The sequence below is a fragment of the Serpula lacrymans genome, assembly GCF_000218685.1.
Source record: "Serpula lacrymans var. lacrymans S7.9 unplaced genomic scaffold SERLAscaffold_19, whole genome shotgun sequence".
NCBI lineage: Eukaryota > Fungi > Basidiomycota > Agaricomycetes > Boletales > Serpulaceae > Serpula > Serpula lacrymans.
Window position 1 is genome coordinate 233,462 of NW_006763308.1, and position 21,824 is coordinate 255,285.

At 43.0% G+C, this 21,824-nt stretch overlaps 6 protein-coding genes across 6 annotated transcripts; 1 reads left to right on the forward strand and 5 right to left on the reverse strand.

The window, feature by feature from the left end:
* Nucleotides 1-53: 53 nt before the first annotated feature.
* SERLADRAFT_403549 (uncharacterized protein) lies at nt 54-466 on the reverse strand (the record flags this gene model as incomplete). The annotated part of the gene is made up of 1 exon (XM_007324366.1): nt 54-466. The coding sequence occupies one exon, from the start codon at nt 464-466 to the stop codon at nt 302-304; it is 165 nt and encodes a 54-aa protein (XP_007324428.1).
* Nucleotides 467-2,405: 1,939 nt separating this feature from the next.
* On the reverse strand, nt 2,406-3,247 carry SERLADRAFT_443748 (uncharacterized protein; the record flags this gene model as incomplete). The annotated part of the gene is made up of 3 exons (XM_007324367.1): nt 2,406-2,939; nt 2,994-3,119; nt 3,173-3,247. 3 exons carry the CDS (start codon nt 3,245-3,247, stop codon nt 2,406-2,408), a joined length of 735 nt encoding a protein of 244 aa, XP_007324429.1.
* A 1,251-nt stretch (nt 3,248-4,498) lies between these two features.
* On the reverse strand, nt 4,499-7,147 carry SERLADRAFT_374878 (uncharacterized protein; the record flags this gene model as incomplete). Its single annotated transcript, XM_007324368.1, has 5 exons — nt 4,499-4,799; nt 5,866-6,053; nt 6,111-6,406; nt 6,451-6,883; nt 7,130-7,147. 5 exons carry the CDS (start codon nt 7,145-7,147, stop codon nt 4,499-4,501), a joined length of 1,236 nt encoding a protein of 411 aa, XP_007324430.1.
* Nucleotides 7,148-7,295: 148 nt separating this feature from the next.
* On the reverse strand, nt 7,296-10,280 carry SERLADRAFT_374879 (uncharacterized protein; the record flags this gene model as incomplete). Its single annotated transcript, XM_007324369.1, has 11 exons — nt 7,296-7,608; nt 7,699-8,057; nt 8,109-8,294; nt 8,354-8,533; nt 8,584-8,680; nt 8,732-8,892; nt 8,938-9,145; nt 9,193-9,389; nt 9,445-9,624; nt 9,679-9,897; nt 9,954-10,280. 11 exons carry the CDS (start codon nt 10,278-10,280, stop codon nt 7,296-7,298), a joined length of 2,427 nt encoding a protein of 808 aa, XP_007324431.1.
* Nucleotides 10,281-18,388: 8,108 nt separating this feature from the next.
* Nucleotides 18,389-19,595, forward strand: SERLADRAFT_412025 (uncharacterized protein; the record flags this gene model as incomplete). Its single annotated transcript, XM_007324370.1, has 5 exons — nt 18,389-18,536; nt 18,605-18,715; nt 18,959-19,005; nt 19,049-19,443; nt 19,499-19,595. The coding sequence occupies 5 exons, from the start codon at nt 18,389-18,391 to the stop codon at nt 19,593-19,595; spliced, it is 798 nt and encodes a 265-aa protein (XP_007324432.1).
* A 519-nt stretch (nt 19,596-20,114) lies between these two features.
* SERLADRAFT_443751 (uncharacterized protein) lies at nt 20,115-21,543 on the reverse strand (the record flags this gene model as incomplete). The annotated part of the gene is made up of 3 exons (XM_007324371.1): nt 20,115-20,721; nt 21,125-21,390; nt 21,457-21,543. The coding sequence occupies 3 exons, from the start codon at nt 21,541-21,543 to the stop codon at nt 20,115-20,117; spliced, it is 960 nt and encodes a 319-aa protein (XP_007324433.1).
* Between the last annotated feature and the right edge of the window lie 281 nt (nt 21,544-21,824).

Consider the following 21,824-nt stretch of genomic DNA (forward strand, 5'->3'; position numbering starts at 1 on the left):
ACCTGTGCATATAGCACCTATTGCGCCTTATTCACACTCCTCTATGTGCATACACGCTGTCATGCACCAAAATTGATTGGTAGCATGGACAGGTGTCAATAACGAAGCGAATATTCGAAAAGACTCGCCTTTGCGCCACACAGGCACAGTGCCACGTGGAATAGTAATTAATATTGCCTGTTTTGAACTTGTGGCTGATCAGCACCACCTCTATTAGGCAATCCAGTCACGCTCACCTTTGCTTTTCCATCCGGTACTTTCCGTGTTTTGGCATTTCGGCAAATTTTTGCGTCGCCACTGGCTACACATTGCATTGCGCCCTCGCTTGTGTCGTTTCCCTTACTCCCCTTCCTTTGCCTAGCCCCACCATGGGCCCCTTCCTCTCCTTTTTATTCTCACCTGACAGTCGTTTCTGGATCCCCATTCTAGTCCACTTGTTCGTCACCTCCACCCTCCTCCTCCTCATATTATTTGCACCCTCACCATTTCTGATGTCACCACTTCCTATCCGCTTCCGTTGCCGATGCGTTGACTACCACGTGCCACTGCTGATATCAGCAAAGCCCCGGCGGCCGGTCCAAATAGGGCAACAGGTCCATCTTCATGACGTCGATCTGCCATCACATACTATCAAAACATCAGTCACTCATCTTGCCTGGTTGGAGTGTGGGTGGGTAGTTTTTGAGCTGGAGAAGGTTCATCCCCTTGCGTCGCCCATGTTCATCGCTGTCCCATTCACTTGGGTACACTTATCCTTTGTCCATCGTCTTTGCTACAGCTACACCTACCACACGCTGCCTGGGACTCACTTGTTCCAAATTGGAACTACTCCTCTCCCTCCCTCGTTTGATCAGGTGGTCCAACACAACCAGTCCATTGGTAAGGCCATGGAACTGTCGGATGTGGACTAGGTGGTGGACCGGTGGCTCCAGTTTCTTTTTTTTCAGCAGAACATTCATTTACAGTGCGATTATTTTTGATTTTTGAATCATTTTTATGGACACATATTTTTTTAGAATGCCTGACTGACAATAAAGGAACTGTGTTGATACTGATAGTGTTTTTCCTTGCCCCTTTTTTTTACTGCATCTTCCCATGACATCATGATTTTCCTGCTCTCTTTTTGCTATTGGACTTTACTTTATGGCTGTACAAACCTGTAACATTACTCACAGCATTCATTGTTCTATCCCTTTCTTTCCCTTATTTTGATGATCTTATCCTGTAGCAACTACGCAGGATTCATCAGCGTACATTCCTTCCTTCATGTTCTTTCTCATTCTTTTTGCGCAGCTATACTGTGCATAGCCTGCCTTTCTTTTCACTATATAAACCCCTGTATTTTACCTTGTAAAAACAACAAAAAACTCGATTCCAGACTTCTTCTCTAAATCTCAAGTTCACTACTCTGCTACTTGTGATCCAGTGTGGTCACAATACTTCCCACTGTTACCACTGCTATCTGCTGTCATTGTCACTCGTCATTTTTGAAAGTCACTGTCATCCCTTTCGATTAGAGTCCTTCTGAGCACTACAGTTTGTGCATCAGGAGCCTGCTATCACTGGGAACCTCGTCACCTCATCATCTTTATCGTTCTCAAACCTACTTTGTGCTACAATTAGCAAGGTAGTGCTCATCTATACTCGTCATTAAGCCCCCATCTTCTATAAATTCAACTATCCCTCCTCCTCAAAACCCACACCCATACCTCTCTGGGTTTTACTTTGAAGGACCTTCATACATACCACCCCACGAACAACCAGAGCACCCACTGTTCTAGGAGGCAAAGCCCATAAACAAGTTCCGTGGAATCTGGGAGGATTGTTTGTTAGTTTGTTTTTGTGTGTGGTTTTCTAACAACAGTTCTCATCATCGACAACGCACTCTCCCCTGTTGGGGCTTTGTCGGAGATTTCTGGAAGTGGCTGCAAGGTATTGCACTGGATTGCAAGCCCACAATCAACGGCACCAGTTGCAATTGATTATCGGGAAAACCCTTATCTTTGCAATGCAACTACAATCTAATCGTAATCACTGGGTCTGAAACCTGTAATCAATTGCAATCAATATTGTATCCCCTTTAGGAGTATCTGAAAAACAATATTTTTTTGGCTTTGCAAGAGACAAAATAAATTGCAATATTTTATTCCAATTGTAAGTATGGTATTTGTACTGACAGGGATTTGAACCCGCGGTCACCCCACTTGCAAGAGCCATTGCAACCAAGTTTTTTTTTCAATATAACCACTTCGCCAAAGAGCTGACATTACTATAGAAGTGTACATCAATATAACTAATTGTTTTGCTGGACTGCTTGTAATGTACTTACGAAGTGATTGCAACACCACACAAGTATCAGCAAAGGTTGATTTGTAACAAACATGTTAGAGTATGAAATCAAATAGCTACTTGGTACGACGAGTGCGCTTTGTAGTAGTGGTGCCAATTTCATTACTACCTGTAGCTACTTCTGCAGACTTCACTTTACCACTTTGACCCTTCTTGGTTTTCATCACCGGTGCATTGGTAATATTATCTCTGGCCTCCTCCTCTAAAATATCAACTCCATCAGTGCCAACGAGCTTGCGAGAGAAAATGTTATCAGTAGATAAAACATTAATCTGCACGGCAGATGGTGCAGCGGTTGCCACTACTACTCCAATATCATCTTCGTCAGAAGAAATATCCATTTTGGCCATTGCTTGTTCAACTTCTTCGTTATAGTGATCTTCTTGCCCTGCTATAACTGCCTGAATAGTCTTGCGTGAAGAAAAAATGTACCGGTCAAAGATTTTGTATATCTCTTTGACTTGTTTCTTGTCAGCTTTCATAATGAGGATTTTCTTGTAGTTGCGGAACAGGTCAAAGTACTTTAAACCTGATTTGGCACCTTTGCCATCATGTGGAAATTCTTCGTCAGGAGAAACTAAGAAAACAGCCTATATAGCAAGATCAGAATGACAGCCGCTCAGAATAGTCTACTTTTAACTCACCACAACTGCTCCCCATGCTAGAGATCCTGGAGTATTCATGGTGACATCCCATGTTTTTGCATTACTTTTACCACCAGCGCGGCCACCCTCAAGTGACTTTGGTCCATGAAATGCGACTTTGAGAATCTGAGCAACAACGGTAAGTCAGTTCTCGTACATGATTTTAGTGACTACATTACCTTGGCAATTGCGGTACTTCCAAAGACATTTTTCATGTCCATTACACCGTCAGGAAACAGAACAGGTGGGAACATATCATACTTTATTTGCTCTCCGACCAGTTTGGCTCCTTGTAATATTTTCAGCTCCGGAACTGAGGTCCTGTCAAACAGGACTTCAAAATAATGCTGTGGGAGACCAAATATTTTGCTGGCTTCGCCACAAATTTTGAAAATGACATCTGAACGGCCACTGCGTAGCCTTTTTTGAAACTTAGATTATAAAAAAACAATTTGTTACTTTTACATATGAAATGAATGGCGTAAAACAGACATACCAGGTTGCCGAGATGCTGGCTATCCTTCATTAAACGATGGAAGTGGATGGGAATGAATTCATGCAGTTCTCTAATTTGCGTCTGCTCTTCCGCAAGTGCTGATGCATAGCGTTTTGGAGAGTCCACTATCGGCACATCGGATCCAGCTGGCCGTTCTGCTCAAAACCACAGTAAATTTACCGACATATCAACCATAATCCCATATTTCTTTGCGAGCTTCCCAATCTCCTCATCGTGAGCAATGACCTCCTTTGGGACAGCTGATGCCCGAGCTCGTGTAGGCTGCTTTGCCTTAAGCAATGCATTGTCCCTTTTCAGCCGCCTGTTGTCATTGCGGATCTCATGTAAGTGCAGTTGCGTAGCCTGAAGTGCCTGTGATGATGCTTGATTTTTATGATCCGCAGAAGGCAACGCATTTACTTACTTTTCTGAGCTCTGCAATGGATGCACCATCTCCCGGCATCGCAAGTGCCAGGAGATCCTGTCTATGTGCCGACGGTCTGTGGGTGACCAAATGTGTGCTTCTTGTTGCCAGGTTCGTCACAGCTCTCCTCCGAATCATCACAGTCGTCAGTTGTTTCTGAAGAAAAGACACGATTAAAGTTCTCTTGTTCATCTGAGTCTGAATTGCCGTCATGTCGTCTTGCACCGTGTTGAGGCATCTGGCTGAGGAATGTTGGGTCACGTCAATGCTGGGAGGGCAAACATAAACAGCGAGATTTTAAAGCAGTTGCAGCCGACTTACATAAAATGAAACACGAGGATGCTGCGTTTCCATTATGTATACATTGTAACATGAGGATGCAGCAAGCCTTTGGTGCGTTGGATGTATGACGTTCATATTACATCAAACACCTTTTCTCCTGTCGTTTCCACTACTGATGATGTTACCATTACAGATAATCTTTTTCAAGTTTGCGGTAGGAATGATGGTACTCTCGGCGTCAGACGAGTAATGAGCAAGGTTCGGAGTTTAATATAAATTTAGTGATCAAACGAATGCGGATAATCATCCTGTCAGTCTACTCACCCACTTATCCTGACCCAAAATCAGCCTGGCAAGCCAAATAGCAGCAGCAGCTATCAATGATGGAGGTGCAGCCAACAATCTCCACTCTAGGCATTGAATCTCGAGGAAGTACTTGACAATCGTGCGAGCCTTCACGTCATATTCGTCTGCCTTGCTGATCCGCCTCAAGAAGTGCATTGGGCTGGGATAACTCAAATTCCAGTTGAGCGTCTTCAAGACATAGCACTCTGCTTGGAGGATCTCAGTTTCGAGCGAGATAGGTCCAAGAGTATTTGCTTCCCTGAGAGATATAAGAAAATCCCAGAAAGCGAGCAGAGCTGGGTGTGTCCAAGCGATCTGAGAATTGTTCGCTACCCCTGATACTGGGCCACTGGGAAGCAGAATGTCCTCGCCCGGTAGTGGATCCAATATGACTGTGACGGTTGCGTCATCCCAGGGTGGTCTTCCACGTACAGGAATAAGCTAAGCTCCCCTAGCATAAGGAGTATCCAGATATTCCAGGACTGATTTGGAATTATATGGTGAAAATGGTACTTTGTCTGTTGTGGCATAGGGCTTAACGCGCAACGCAGTTTTAGGCGGGCAATCTGTAAAACGGGCAGAGTAAAAGTGGGGCTATTGTGCGATCCATTTAGGACGATTAATGTTGAAAGTTGCTCTAAGCCAAAAGACCACGAACCTGAGGTATCACTGTGAAAAGTGGAGAGATGTCATAATGGGTCCTTTTAGATGGCCTTACCAAATCATTTGGAGACGGTTCTTGTGAAAGAGATCGAGCTCTACGTTGAGAAGTCCTAGCCTCGTCTGTGAGCGGTTCAGGATCTTGTATTTCGGACTCGTGTCTGTTTATTTTCCCCGGGCGTTTTCGGTCATAACTATGAAAATAAACAGACAAATATTCAAAGTCTGTGCTTTCAAAGCTAGATAAATCATCTAGCGTGAAGTAGTCCCAGTCCATAACGCCCGGGCTTGCCCCCCAGTCCTTGAGATCCCGAGCCCACGAGCCAAGCCTTCCTTGTTCCTCCGACGCTAAAGTAGGAGGATCTAAAGCAAACTTGAATAGTTTCCTATCGGAAAGGTCTAAGAATGAATTCAGTTCATTGACAATACCCAAACGAGGACAGATAGTGCGCACCAAAGTTGTATTCGCCAAAACTCGCACTGGTGTTCACCCAACCATTTGAATAACACGCAGCATTTACGAGAGCCCTCCCGTTTTCAACAAGAGACGTTGGCGAAGATAAGTGTACGAAGAATCGGCACAGTACAAGAAGTGCGCAACGGATGGAGCCACAATTTCTTCAACATTTGCCGCGACAAAAAGGCAAGTGATACCGACTAGTTACAACTTTGCAAGGGAAACGACGCGTGCGGAAAGGAATCGATCGATAAGGTTAACGCACAAGAACAGCGTTTCTGGCAAAAGACGAAAACGGACGTGGACTTGGACCAGCCAGTCAGTGAGGATTCCACGCATCTTCCACGCAAGCTCTTTCTGGCTTTCCATGTAGTTCGGGTTGGGCATAGTGGTAAGCTGCACGTTATGAATCATCAGTGATATAGTTAATGAGTATGTCAAAACAATGCGCACCTCGATCTCTTTCATGTAGTTAAAGATCTCAATCACATACTCGCTAACCATCAAATGGTCGTCTGCATCCTCGGCATCGAGGTCATCCCATTGGTCACCGTAGGGATCTGCCTCTGGTTCACTATCTGCGTAAGCTTCAAGAGCAGCTTCTTCGGCTTCCTGTTGTAACTGTTCTTGTTCGAAGAGTTTCACTTCGTCAGGGATGTCTGAGGACGTGCGCCGCTTCTTGAAGACACCATTGTCCTCGACGTCATCCTCGTGCTTTGCGGGGGCCGAGTTGGCAGGCGAGTTGGAACCTCTGATGGACAAGTCTCGTCTACAACGGTTTGCAAAGCTAAACCCGAACGTCTTGTCGAGACCCGGTGTGGCTGAGGTTCTGCTGAGGGAGCTGCATTGGTAGTTGGATGGTCATCAATTGCCATGGCATCTTCATCTGCAACCTTTCCAGACTCCTCCTTCACCTTGTCCAGATTCTGCACTTGAGGTGCCACAACTGTACTCCTTGTGGCAAGACGTGTCGTAGAACCTGAGACAGTGCACAACGGTTGCCTTGCTGCAGCAACCAGGGACGGTTTTGACTTGATCACGACGCCATCAAATTTCTCCTTAACCTCCTTGACGGGATCAGCTTCTTTCCTCTTCCCTTTGACTTCCTTAGCTGGAACATTAGTGGTTTTGTTCTTGTTCACAAATCTCGTGACTTCTCCCAGAGCCTCACGCTTTCTCTTCCCTTGAACGGCGAGATTGACCTTGTTCTCATCATTACCGTTCGCCTTTGCTCAAGATGCAGCGGTTGCAGCAGTAGCTCAGGTCAGACCACCAATCGTAGCAGTACCAGAGCCATTCGATGATGGGGGTTTCACTCGGGCAGTAAGACGCGATGGACGAGCATTGGCATTCTCGTTATCTTTAAGAGTTGTTGTACGAGTCGTCCGCGTTACACGCCGTGTCTATTAAATGAGCGCGCAATGAGCGATGAAGTCACAGCAACGAGCAAGTAAAAGATAGAGAAAGCTCACAGGAATATTCGAAGCCATGAACAAGAAATGTCCGTTAAACAATAACTAGGATATGATAGACGACAGAAATGAAAAATGAAAGGGTAAGAACGTTGCAGACTGAAGCCAAAGGTGGAGAACGACGGAATATCCATACTAGGGACTGCTTGTCTGTTCCCAGTTGTCCTTAGGTATGCTTCGCTGGCAATTCGGACCACATCTTCTTTGTGCGCAAGAACCAATCAGAATTGACTGTGTCAATGAGAAAGAAGTCGCCAGAAACTTCGTAGTCTGGGGCCATAGCTGCACCACGAACTATTGAACAAAGAGGGACGAACTCAGCATCTGAGCGTGACTTTGCCCGAATTTGCCAGAGCCCAAGGTCCTTGTCTTTGTGTCGCCGCCGACCTACTGGAGCATCATATGGTTGAACCAGCGCAAACGGATAATCAACCTGATCAATGGTACAAATAAATAGCATGATGAGGCGAGCGAAAATCCTTGAGTCCACTGTTTGCAGTAGGACACAATCATATCGTGGATGATTGTAAAACCAAGGGTTACATCGAAGGTAATTGGTATATTGTCACCAATCGACTATAGATTCATAGTCAACTTTCATGAAACAATATTCTGTAATCTTGTCTTCAGCCCCCAATTTGATGTGTTTCCCACCAGGGAATGCTATATTATTTGCGCTGAAAAATATGTTAAGGTAATTTGAGAGCCTTATACGAAAGCTTGTGAATGCTGTATCATCCTTGCGTGCTTCTTCCAGGCCTTGAAATGATGTTGCAGGACACTTTGAGCCTAGGGACACATGACTCGTTTCGGTGATCTTCAAGTCAACTTCATCCCCTTCAAGATCACCCATTAACTGGCTATCAAAAGCTGCTATATCCTGGCGGATAAAGCATGACACCAGACACCAATGGTCAGCCTGAAGGATCTAAGTGATGATATCAGATACTGGTTGTCCTTATAAATTAGACAGACCAACCTGTTCAGCAACGTGTTTGAAGTTTGTTCGGAATCGATAAGAATCCTTGAGTGGGCCATGTAACTGCTCGTTTGGTTTTGTATTGTAGTTCCGGGTTACGCCTTTTGCTTCGATGTCTTCAAATGCATGTTTATTCATGTGCATCTTCGGAAAGTTCCAACTTTTGTCTCTAAGTCCATCTGCCGCCTTTAAATATTCCTGCACAAGTCTTTAATAATTAATGAAAAATAATGATGGCAACCTACATCCATAGCTTGTGAAAATAGCTTCAAAGCTTGTCTACCAGCTGCAATAGTCTCTGTCGTGTGAACTGTTAGTCCTGTATACATATCAACATCAAGGAAGAGGCGAATGCTCTTCAAAAGAAGATGTGCTGGCTTGTGTAATCGAACATCAAATATATTGTGCGAAGCAAAGATAACCATCTACAATAGGTATTTAAAAAACGACGAAGGACGAACCATACTGATTATACCTTGGATATATCTTCATGCTTTGTTGCATCCGAAAATTCTATGCTAGCCACTCTGTCAAAATGGTTCAGATTTCGCCAACGAGGCATACCATTGAACCTAGTGTGATTTAATATATGTTATAAGTGTTAATAAGATAAGAGTGCGTACTGATCATCAAGCTGATGGGATGCTGCTCGGCCCTCTGCTTCTATCCAGAATAGAAACTCCTTCCAGAGATGATGGCCCCATAGGCCACTATTATGTGCATGTAGCCGGTCCCAAGATAATGCTTGATGCACATCAGAGTAACGGAACCTCCAAAAGACATTCTTATCCCATATGAGCATAATATAGCAGTATTAAAGATATCTCACCTTAACAGGACGAAGTCCACAGTTTTTGAGGACAATTTCCTTGTCTGCCGCTGTTTGCTGCTGCTCCGCTTCTAGTAATATAGATTCTGAATGAGCACTGGTCCGACAAGTAAATGTCTGTGTTGTATCTGAAAGTTTGTCCCTCGGTACAAGGCATATTGGGCACGGAAAATTACAATTTGTCCCACGTAATGAAGACATTGCACATCTATGAAGGATAAATAACTAGTTGATGGATACAAAGAATTTACTTACTGTTCCTCGTAGTCAGCAGAAAGTATCAAAATAATAGGGAAAAGATAAAGAACATCACCCTCAGTGCGCTGATAATAATAGCCAGTCTTGGCGTGAAGTTCTAAAGATTCAACAACTTTCAAAAATGATTCATGCCATACGACATTCTTGAAGTTAGCAAAACTCTTTTTACCCTTATGTTCCTCATCTTCCGGCACCTGTAATGAATAACCATTATGCTCTGTATAATAGTGTGGATTGAATAATATATACCACCGGAAGCCACCCTACAACTCTTCCACCTCCGACACCTGTACCATTTCGGATATCAGTGGGCAAGTTTGCACATCGTGCAATTACGGGATAGCCCTTTACAGTCCCGAAAGAAGACAGAATTGTTTTATCAGCATATAAAATAAAACATAGAGGCTTTCCACCATCTGGAAGCCTTGACTACAACATGTACATTAATTGTATACAATAGCAAATAAGTTCAACATCACGTACTTGAATATCCCAGAAATCCCCAGCTGTCCATGGTTCGTCAATGAATTGTACAAAATTGTCACCGTTAAATTTGGAAAGCCGTTCGGCATCAAATACAAAGTGCTCTGAGAGGTGCGGGTTCCCTAATAAGTCCAATGCCCAATCCCACAGCGAACGAAAATGAACATCAAAGGAATGGTCTTTGCCTTGATATGGTACATTGATTACAGTCTTTTCAAACTGGACTTATTTGTTGTCAGTTCTCATACGCAATAAATGTGTACAATATCACAAACCGGAGTTAGGGCATGAGAAGCAATCTTCCATGTCTCATAAAGGTCAGATTGATCTTTCAGAGTGAACGAGCCAGGGTCTTGTATACTCTGGTGAATGACCTTGACTAATCTATTTATCTGGTCTTTATTTAACGCTGCTTCAAGAGCGACCTCCGCAAATTCAAAGTCGACCCGGGATTTGAATGGCTGCCACGGACATGAGTTTTTGATGCGTGCTTTGCCAGAAAATCCACGTTTGAAATCAGAGAAATGGTCCACTTTTGCAGTGCGGCCACTTGTAGGGTGGTACTCAGTTTTGATATCATCTATTTGAAGACTTTCCCCCATGAAGTTCAGCCCGACAGGGGGTGCATCATGAAAACGAGATGATCCTGTAAAGATAAAATAGTAACGACCGACAAGCACCAGACTGATATATACCTACCATAGTTATCTTCTACGTCAAAATTGGTGTCGGTGTTTTCCCATACATGTTTTGACAAAGATCCCACTGCAAATTGTTTCTCTAGTTTTTTCGCTAAGCAGAAACGTTAATGAGTACTCAGTTTCCATGTCAGACTGATCTGCCTACCTTCTTTTTTTTCTTTCCGAAGCTGCTTGTCTAATTGAAGGTCTTGCGCCAAATCTGCCATCCGCTTTATACATGTTGCTTTGTGTCTGGGGAGGCCCATAGGCTTGAAACGTCCCCCGCAGGAAGGGCAAGCTTTGAGGCCATCATCGTGATTGTCGAGAGCAATAGATTCTGTGTGGAGATACACACTGGGAACCTTTTGCTTGTCCTTCGGCATGTTTATCAAGGAGTTGTTGATACAGAGTTCTTGAGGATAGAGCTTGAAGCCAGTACAGATATACAGTTATGGGCGAAGCTGACTATGTACAGACAGATTGAAGGACGTCGTCGTTGGTGAGAGCGAATCGGTGCGGACGCAATACGGTTGCCATCTGGTTGCAACCGAACCGGCCGACTGTTAGTAAGCTACACTGCTTGCACGCTGCTTATCACACCAACCCAATCACGTGCTCTTGCAACCAGTATAGGAAATCTCCGACATTGCTCGTGCCTATGTCCACTCCAGTATCTGCTTAAGTGCCTTCCATTCACGCCTACATGTGCTCCTTCACGCGTTTCCATACTCTACCTGCTCTTCTGGAGTACTGACCTATCCCTCGCCAGAACTTGCCTCCTGATCTGTGGCCAATTCCTCTGCGCCTCCCCAGGTTTATTTATTGCCTGACCCTGCTTGCCTTAAACAGTTTTCCTGGTCAGACAGTGCCCACCCTGACACATTCATAAAGATCATGCGTGCAGGGTGGACTGGGTACTTCCCTATCCAATTACTCACCAATGAGCGCTCTTGCGCTGCCCTTTTGGTCAATCCCTCTTATAGCGGGATCGTCTCTTTTGCAGATGGCTGCATTAAGCTAAAAGAAGCTAAGCTTGATTCCTTTGTCAAACGGGGTATCACTTACAGTGACCTCCATAAAGCTGCCACCCACTTCATCGAGCTTATTGATCAATACTTGAACTCTCCACATTGACACAAAATTGCAAACCTGTGGTACGGTCACTACTAAATACTCTTCAACCATAGTAACCTCCAGGTGCATTTCCCCCTTTATGTCCTATATGACATCTACATTTGTTCCGCTTATGTCTGCCTTTCGGCTACTTTCTTGCCCACCATCTTCCACCAGGCTGTTTGGGATGAGATTCTTGAGCAGCAACGCATTTCTCAATTTTTGGCCATGCAGTCCTATGTTAAAAACTTACTGTCATTGTCCTTTTGGACAAGCAGAGCTTTGTACCTAGACTTTGTGTCTAAAAGAAGAATAAAGGCAGTGTTGCACGAGAAAGTGGAGTTAGAACAAAAAGGAAAGTGCCGCATGGCTCGGAGTGTGAATTATAGTAAAAAGGTTAAAGCGGAGAATGAAAATTAAAGGAAAGGTCCAAAAATTGTGTTACTGTAACACCGCCCCTTGCAAGTATGCTCACCAGTGCACTCACTGCGGGTCCAGTGAACACAATGGGCAATCCCATCCTGCGTAACTACTTTTTCCCTATTGTCACCCCTCTGCTCTGGCAGCAGTGGGACCATATGCTATGTGATGCAGATGCCCTTCATTTATTCCCTGATGTTCTAACGGGTATCCAAGACAGTTTTTGTCTTGGATTTTCCTCCACTATTACTTCCACATTTTCGCCAATGAATCATAACTCTTCTATCCAGAATTCCACTTTTGTTCAGCAACATATTGCAAAGGAGCTCAAATGCGGGCATTATTCTCCCCCTCTCAATTTTGATCTTTTCTCTCATGTTTTTGGCCATTTTTGCTCCTCTCTTCTCAGAGTTACTTTCAACCCCACCTTTGGTAAAGACCAACTCATTCAAGACCACTCTTCATCAGGAAAAACCTAGCTTCTTTTTATAGCTATGATAGCCACCATAGTGCTATATAGGGAAAATAGTAGCTATAGTACGCCTAGACAAGTCCCTATTATATAGCACTATATAGCAGCACTATTTTGAGACATTTGCTATACAAGTTATGATAGCACCTCTGTAATACATGTACTATACCTCTACTATAATTGCTACCATAGAACATAAAAGCTATCACTACCATAAAATATTATTCTATATTATTCTAGGGCATTTATATTATTTTTATTTGTATTATAATTAGAGGTCATATTCAGTAAAATCAACATATATTTCTAATACGTTACATGACACATGTAATGATAAACTATCCTAACAAAGTTGAAACCATACCTTTAAATCAGATACTGTAAGTTATTCATACTGTGTACAATGCACTCAGTAATGTTATATAAATGCTACCATGAAATCACTCACCACAATTTCATGAATGGCTTGTGAGCTTTGCTTGATAACTCATCAAGTCTATGCAAGATAATAACCAATAAGTGACTACCACCAAGTATTAGATGGGTGAACTTACCTCTGCCTATTCACCAATGACTCAGAAAAAAATAAAAGTGGTTAGTTATACATATACCAATAAATCACTGTAATGACCAAAGACATCAGTGGGGATAGCTAGGACTGATGAGTCCCATATATGGGAATTCTGGACACAAACTATACCTGAAGGTAGACTTGTGATGTGGTGGTTGAATATGGTGGGGGCATTTATAGCACTTATGCCAATGCAGATGGTGGCTGAGAATAAACAGAGCTTGTATTAGTGTCACATAAGATAATTGTAAAAAAGAAAACATACATTAAGCTAAGATACTCATTGAGTGTTGTATTAGCTTAACTTTGTTGCAAAAGATAGAGAAAATCCAAGTGAAGCGTCCAAATATACTGAGCTGTGATGTGACCGGTGACATAACACTAGTGCCACGTATACATCAAGAGCTGACTCTGAAAAAAAATGGCACAAAATCTAATCTAATCATAGGAAGTGTGTGAAAATGGACAATGTCACTGTCCATTTTCACACACTCCATTATAGTGTTCAAAGTCAACTGCTGAAAAATTTGCTTTGGTGCCACATATTCAAACTCCGCTTAAATCCATCCTTGTGTGTCAAGCAAAACACTTCAAATTTGATGTGATGTTAGTGGTGTTCTTTACTATCTGTACAATTGAATATTTGTATAAACCATGAGACTAGTTTATATGCATAACAAGCTATTATAGCTCCTATAGCTGCCATAGCACTTATACCATCTATCATAGCAATGCCTGGTTGCTGAAATATACAGACAATATTTGGGACATATGCGATAGACTTTTATTACATAAATAAGCAGGCTAATATATATGCCAAACTATTTAGTAAGTAATAATGGTGTTTTCATCACAATGAGAACAAAGTTCCCATAGATAGAACAAGCCATTATGGCTACTATAGCTACTATAGCTACCATAGCAGTTATGGTATCTATTATAGAAAACTTTTGACTATTATAGTAATACTATAGCTGTTATAGAAGCCATAGAAACATGCTTAGCTATATAGCAAAATGGTTTTTCCTGATGTTTTCCTCGCTCCAGCTCTTCTTTCTTTTCTATTAACTCCAAAATAGATTCTAGCCTCTTCCAATTTGACTGGGGGACTTTTTCCCAATGTTTTCCCCTTGTCACTGCTGCTCCTCTGGGTACACAAGCTGCAGTTTTTGATATTGACACTGCACATAGACATATGCCCATTTCTCCGGAAGATCACCTACATGCTACAATTGTTTGGGACAACAAAGTATACATTGACCATACTGCCTGTTTTTGCTGTGCAAGCTCTTCTGGTATTTTTGGGAGGACTGCTGATGCAATCATTGCAATTTTTCATCACCATCAAATCTGCAACATTGTCAAGTGGGCAGATGATTTTGTTTTTTCCCGCTATGCCACTGCCTCTGATTTTCTTTACAACGCTTCTCTTATCTGGTCAATTGCTGATCAGCTCAGATGGCCATAGTTACCTGAAAAATCCATAGACTTCAACTCCTCTTTTCCTTATATTGGTTTCTCTTGGAACCTTGTTACTCATTCTATTTCAATTCCAGACAACAAAAATTTGAAAAATCTTCTCTGGCTCACTGCCTGGACTCCCAGTCAACCGGTTTCAAAGTCTGATTGCCAAGTCCTTATTGGGACTTTGAACCACTGCGCTATGGTCCTCATAGCTGGCCGCACACATCTTCCCGCACTTTTTGCTTTGCTGCACAATTTCCACCCTCCGCACATTGTCTTTCTTGCTGTCACATCCCTTCTGATGTTCTTGTTGAGATTTCTTGGTGGTATTTCTGCCACCTGCCCCTTCTACTTCCATTATCTTTGTTGACACTTCTACTTTCTGGGGTATAGGTTTTGTTTTCCAAAACTGCTTTCTTGCTTGGCAACTCCTGCCTTGCTGGAAATCTGATGGTTGTAATATTGGTTGGGCTGAAATTTTTGCTATTGAACTTGCTCTCCTGGCCATTATTCATGCAGGCCATTCAGGCTGCCATTTTATCTTACGTTCAGACAATTCAAGTGTCTTTGGAGTCTTCTCATCTGGCTCCTCCCGTAACTCTCAGAAAAATTCTGTCCTTTGTTGCATCATTATCCTTTTCCAAGATCACCATTTATGGTTCTCTACTGTTTGGGTTCCTTCTGCCAACAATCACAATCTCGCTGATCCTCCCTCCAGAGGAATTTGCCCCCCATTCCTTTCTCCTTTTCCCCATCCCCCCCTGATTCCTCATCATTTATTACTGTTTGTAGCCCCTCCCTCTGTATTGCACTTGTAGCAAGTTCCTAAAATGATCAATTTTTTTGCCCCTAAATAGAAAATTGAGTTGTTCTCACATGACAGCTATCTGTGTTACACTTATTGGCTTCCCCCACAATATTTATCCTCATGAACCCCCTCTCCCCCGCCGGAATCAAGTCCATTGTCTCAGAAACAGTTTTACGCATACATCCTCCCCACTCCACCATTTCATCCCTTCATGCCCACACCAACTCCATCTTAATCAACACCTGAGCACCTTCCACTATCACAAAATATGACAGTGCTATCTGCAAATTTCTCCATTTTTGTGATACTTACTACATTCCCCCCAGCAACCACCTACCCGTCTCTGAAGACCTCCTCTGCTCATTTTCTGCTTTCCATGCTGGTTAGCTTTCTTTCTTGGCTATTTATAACACCTTATCAGGTGTTTGTGCTTGGCACATTGCAAACAATCGCCCTTACAACTCTGGCCTTTGTCTTGAATATGTCCTTAAAGGCTGTGTGTTACAATAACACAATTTTCGGACCTTTCCTTCATTTTCATTCTCCGCTTTAACCTTGTATGCTTTAGCTTTCACACATGGTGCCACGCGGCACTTCCCCTTTTGTTCAAACTCCTCTTTCTCATGCAGTGTTGCCTTCTTATTTTAGATACAACTCTCTCACACAGTGGAGCTGGTCATGTGGGCTAGGCCCCATGACATCATCAGCCACTGACTTTATCAACTGTACAGTACATAAGTACAAACACTCTGTATTAGTATATATACCCCAATAGATCCAGGAGACTCCTTAGCAAGTCCTCCTGTTGTATACCAACAAACTCTCTGCAGCTTAAGGGGTAACCACTCCCTCAACATCTTCTTTATAGTGTGTTCTTGTGTGCGCCAGAGTAACTAACTCTTGGTTGTTACACTGTGAGCGCATCTCTCCTCCACATCTAAAGCAGCCCCTGCGCCCGCCTGTCACTCACGCTATGCTCCTCACCTTGTATGACAAGCTCGACTCCACCAACTCTTTCAATACAGCCTGCCTTGCAGCAGCATTCATCACCTTCTGGGGTTAGGCTTGACATGCGACATCTTCTGTCATCAGTTCATGCATCCTTTTCCTTCCCTGGATGAAGACTAAGCGTAACACTGGCAAAAATATCTTTATTAGCAGGCAAGGTGACAATTCTGACGCTTGTACTGCCCTTGTAATACACCTCCTCATTAATGATCCCCCTCCACCTCCTTTTCTCCTATAAGTCCCCATAAGGCCTTCTTCCACTCACAAAACAAAAATTCTGCAGTGTGTAAACTCTGTTCTCACTGTATCTGGGTCTCCCACTTTGACCGGCTACTAAGTACCTTTTGTTTTGTGCAGTGTTCCACCCCATATTATCAAGGCGCTGGAACATTGGTCCTCCAATGCTTTCCTCCTCTATTGGTATTGTCTTGAACTTATAGCACCTCCTTACATTGAACTTCTACCAAATTGCACTGATTAGTAACTACTCATTTTGTACATACCGTGTTTCCTAACAATTATTCTTTTCTTTCGTTTTTCTGGCTGGTGCCTCTTTTGTTGCATCCTTCATTTCACTCTTGTCTGATTTTTGGGTGGACTCTTTCCACCTTAAATACTCCCAGGTCTGGATAGAACCTATTCTGAGTAGCCACTCACTCCAACCTTGGCTTCTCGGATCCCGTTCTCCAGACCCCGTGAACCTAAGCAAAGTACCCAACATAATGTGGCTTGCACATGACTTTTGTGAACACCATCCCAAAAGATTGGTCATTTGCAGGCTTCTCCCGCCAAAGCCCCCAGGCTCCTCTCAGAAGCTTTCAAGTGGGCTGTCTTATAAGTAGGAGAGAGTGTTTTCTAACAACAAGAGGTGATATTGATTTCTTTAATGACACCGACCCTGAAAAGTATGCACATCTGCTTGCTTCATGTTGGCTTGAGCCAGTAGTTGCCAAAAGATAGAGCATTGACAAATGGAACAGTCTGACAGGACACATTTGCAAGATTGCACAAAATATTGGAGGAGATGTATATTTGTCTGAAATATTGTCAAGGCCTTAAGGCTATGACTACAATCTGCTCCAAGTGTCTTGGGAGCTATGTACAATTTGAACATTTTTATCCTTACATACTAACATACAATAAATATGCAATATACAAGTCTTCTCGTGCTCAACAACTGCCGATATTTGACTCACAAGGTAATCACTGCCCTCCTAAAACTCTTAATCAAGCTCCATTTGCACAACCAGTATTAGCGTCCTTCTCACTATGCCACGGACCTGTAGGCAATACTGAGAAACAGATATTAGGGGCACGTTTCCATTCTATACAAAAACAGTCAGTCAGTTTTCCTCGTCATTGCCTGCTAAGCATGCACTAGTTTACCCATTTTGCTTCTAGCTAGATATTCATTCAACTCATTTCACACTTTACCAGTTTATTTACTTATTTCACCGTTAATTTGTATTGCAACTAACACCCACTAATGTACAAAGCTATCGTGTGTAACACACTAGTGTGAAAATACTATTACACTCTCTGTTTCACAAAGTGGGGACCTGACCTCTGAGTAGTTGTGTTACATAGCCTGAAATAATTTTTTTGTGAAAATGTAAGCTCCGGCACATAGAAAGGGGCGCTTATATGGCTGCCTCCTATTTTTTCTCTGCCAGAAACTCTACACTATCCTAGTCCCAACTATGGCGGTTTATGAGCCTGATGTTGTGAAGATAGATAATTCTGATGAATTGCCTATTAGGCAAAGAACAGACATCCTTTGAAAGTGAATGGGATATGAACGCGAGTTTACTCCAAGAGGCAGCCTAATGTAACCTTAACTCACCTCAAATAGATCCAAAAGTGTGTTAGCACATAGGCAGAGCGCTATGATTTCACCAAGTATTGCACAGAAGTCCCAGTTGTTGTGGGAGGCCAGTGTTATCGAATATCTTGATTTTGTCTACATGAAAACAAGGAAAAATCCTAAAAACAAAAAAGTCTTGTATCCCCCAAGCCTGCCAAAGGTCCTCACTTTGTCTTACTGTCCTATTTTCACCTTGAAAAGTGTTATTGTGATTCTGTTATTGAACCATCAACCACTTACTTGAAGCCATTGAATGTAGTCCATCTATTCTACACGGATTTGAAAAGAAGCCCTAGGTGTCAGTTAGAGGATGTACGTGGAGGAACAGGCACTTGGGTACCAACTGCAATGTCGAGCCTGTCAAGATGGCAGTGATAATGCCCAGATGGGTGGTGACTACTGTTATGCCACAACCAACTACACATTTTGGGAGAAGTGGGAATTTTGGGAAACTCCAGGTGAGTCTGAGCATGTTCGTCCAATACTGTCAAATGCCAACTCACTGGTAATAACCTTTCTTCAACAGCTAACATTCCAATTTTCTTCAAGTGTTGTGCTATCACATATGAACTATTTGACTTGATCATTGAATTCCACCCTACAAGCACATCTTCAGGATTATTGGAAAACAACAAATGTAGGTGTTTCATTTTTTCTTGAATGTATCAGGCTTGCTGTCTGAATCCTGGTCATCAGAACTTCATTTACTTCAGTATCATCAACATGTAAAGGCATATCTTTCCAGTTTTCAGTGGCGGTGTGGACGTGTGACCTTGCTTCAATGCCGTCCTCTAGAGAGTGTTTCAAGTCCAAATGAGGACTATTGGGACAAGACAATGTCAGGCAAGTTGATCACTGATATTTTTTTGGAGGACAACAGATGTACAAGAGAATTGGAGTCATGTGAATACCTGCAAACTTTATCAGGTATGTGCCTTGTGTTTTGATGGGAACAGGAATGTTAATCTAGACTTACACAGGCATATGTATCTCTATCAACAACATGTTCAAGGCTGCCAACAAAGTGACAGTGGCAACCAAGCAAAAGGCCCAAATCAGGATGCTGAAGGGTGGGATTTTGAGCGTAGTTAACAAGAGGAATGAGATTATTGCATGGGTAGGCCATGATTTCTATGACTTTGGGACAGCTTCCTTACCACAAATTATATGCCAGAGACTTTGTCAAAGCCAATCAAACACAGAGATAGAGGAACTGTTTGTAGGGCTTAAACATCATTACAATGAGCTTGGTATTGCTTTACCCGAGATGGTCATTGCTGACAATTGCTGTCATATCCATAGTGCTGTGCTCAGAGTGATGCCAGATGCACAGCTTGGCCTCAACGTGTTTCATCCCATTATGCGGTGTGTTCAAGGCTCTACATTTTGGATCACTAACTCCTAATTACTATTATTGTAGGTACCTTGCAACTATTGTTAATGGTACAAAAAATCCATTTTGCACTGCAGTTGCGAGGGAGCTTAGCAACGCAATATACAAGACAAGAGCAAATTAGGGCAAGCCAGCTGAGTACCAAAATAAAGAGGAGCAAGAAGCATTACTGCTAAGGGTATTTGAGAAGTATAGTGCAAAAGGAGGTTAAGTGTCCTTTCTTGTTGCATATGAAGTGTTACGATAACACAATTTTCGGACCTTTCCGTTATTTTCATTCTCCACTTTAACATTGTACTTTAGGTTTCACACATGGTGCCACGCGATTTCCCCTTTGGTTCAAACTCCTCTTTCTCGTGCTGCGTTGCCTTTTCTCTTATTTTAGATTCAACTCTCTCATGCAGTGGAGCTGGCTATACGGGCTAGACCCTATGACATTATCAGCCACTGCCTCTATTAAACTGTATAGTACATATGTACAAACAACCCTGTAGTAGTATATAAACCCCAATAGATCCAGGAGACTCCTTAGCGAGTCCTCCTGTTGTATACCAACTAACTCACTGAAACCTGAGGGGTGATCCCTCCTTCTCTCTTCTTTATAGTGTGTTCTGTGTGTGCCAGAGTAACTAACTCTAGGTTGTTACATGAAGCACCTTCCCTCTTTCCTTCTTGATTCTTCTTCGTCTTTAGTCAATCTTCTGGCGCTGGTGGACAGTCCACTTTTGCGGTTTCTGTCATTCTGCCTTTCTTTGTTTCTGGCGCCCCATGTTCCTTCCGAGATAGCGTTGGCACTGATCCAGTTGGCGTCTAGGTTTGCCACTGTGCTCATCCAATCTTTGATGGTGAGTAGTTCCTTTCTGGTGAGTGCCCCACGAAGGAGGGGTGATCGGATAGCTTTTTGATAAACCATGATCATGGCTTTGTTGTTGATGCTGCTCTTCCCAGCATCTAGCATGAACCTTGAGTTGAATGCTACTGCACTTTCCCCTTGTTCCATCTTCATTTTCATCAAGGCAGCCGAGGCCATTCCTTTGATGTTTGCCGTTCTGAAACTGGCTGTGAAGGTTTTCATGAAGTCTGCCCATGTGGGGTAGGCGTTCTTTTCTTTGTATTTGGTCATCTTGGCTTTGCTCCATGATGCGGCATTTCCATCTTTCATGTAGCTGAGGGCCACATATACCTTGTTCTTGTTGGAGTTGTAGATGGTGTCATTGATATCAAAGTGTAGATTGGTGGACGATATCCACCTTTTGTAACAACCAAGAGTTAGTTACTCTGGTGCACACAAGAACACACTATAAAGATAGTGATGAGGGAGTGGTTACCCCTTAAGCTGCAGAGAGTTTGTTGGTATACAACAGGAGGACTCGCTGAGGAGTCTCCTGGATCTATTGGGGTATATATACTACTACAGTTTTGTTTGTACATGTGTACTATACAGTTAATGAAGGCAGTGGCTGATGATGTCATAGGGCCTAGCCTGTATGGCCAGCTCTACTGCGTGAGAGAGTTGAATCTAAAATAAGAGAAAGGCAACACGGCGCGGGAAAGGGGAAATGCCGCGTGGCACTATGTGTAAAAGCTAAAGTATAGAGTTAAAGCAGAGAATGAAAAGAAGGGAAATGTCCGGAAATTGTGTTATCGTAACACCTTTGGGCTTTATCTGGGGTTCCATCTAAGTCATCAATTTTCCTGATCATTGTGGGTTTGGAGGCTGTAACGTTAGACATGGTGCGTGGTGGTGGGATAGGGGATGGAGTAGGTGTGGCTGGGAGTATCTGTGGCGTGGGAGGTGGTATCAGGTTGCCATTTGCCACAAATTCTTCAAAGTCGTTCTTGTCATAGAGGTTTTCTACGGGTACTGGGGGATCGTGTTGTGTGGTGGGTAGTAGCTGTGGGTGGCTTTCTGCATAGTACTGTAGCCAACGTGTTCTGGCTTTGTAGAAAACATCTGCTTGTTCTCTGGTGTGGAGTCAGGTTACCTTTCTTGTCAGGATGACATCGGTGGTGTTGCTGTCTGTGGGTTGTCTGAGCTTCCTCTTGCTCTTTGGGATCTGGTTGTTGGTCATTGCAACGTCTTGTCAACTTTTTCTTCCCAAACCTAAATAGGTGGGACTTCTAGTTGAAATACAATTTTTTTGTTACGCACAAAATGCTTAACAAAGTTTGAGGGTTTGTCGAGGTTTGTAAAGAGACTTAACCAAGGACAAGTTTGAGAATGTAGTTCAGAGTTGAATTCTTCCAATGAAAGTTGGTCTTCTTCTGAGTAGAAGTCTTAATCTTAGGAGTCTAGCTTTGTAAGCGTAAACTGCGTAGAACCGTATTGGAGAATACTACTACTGTTACATGT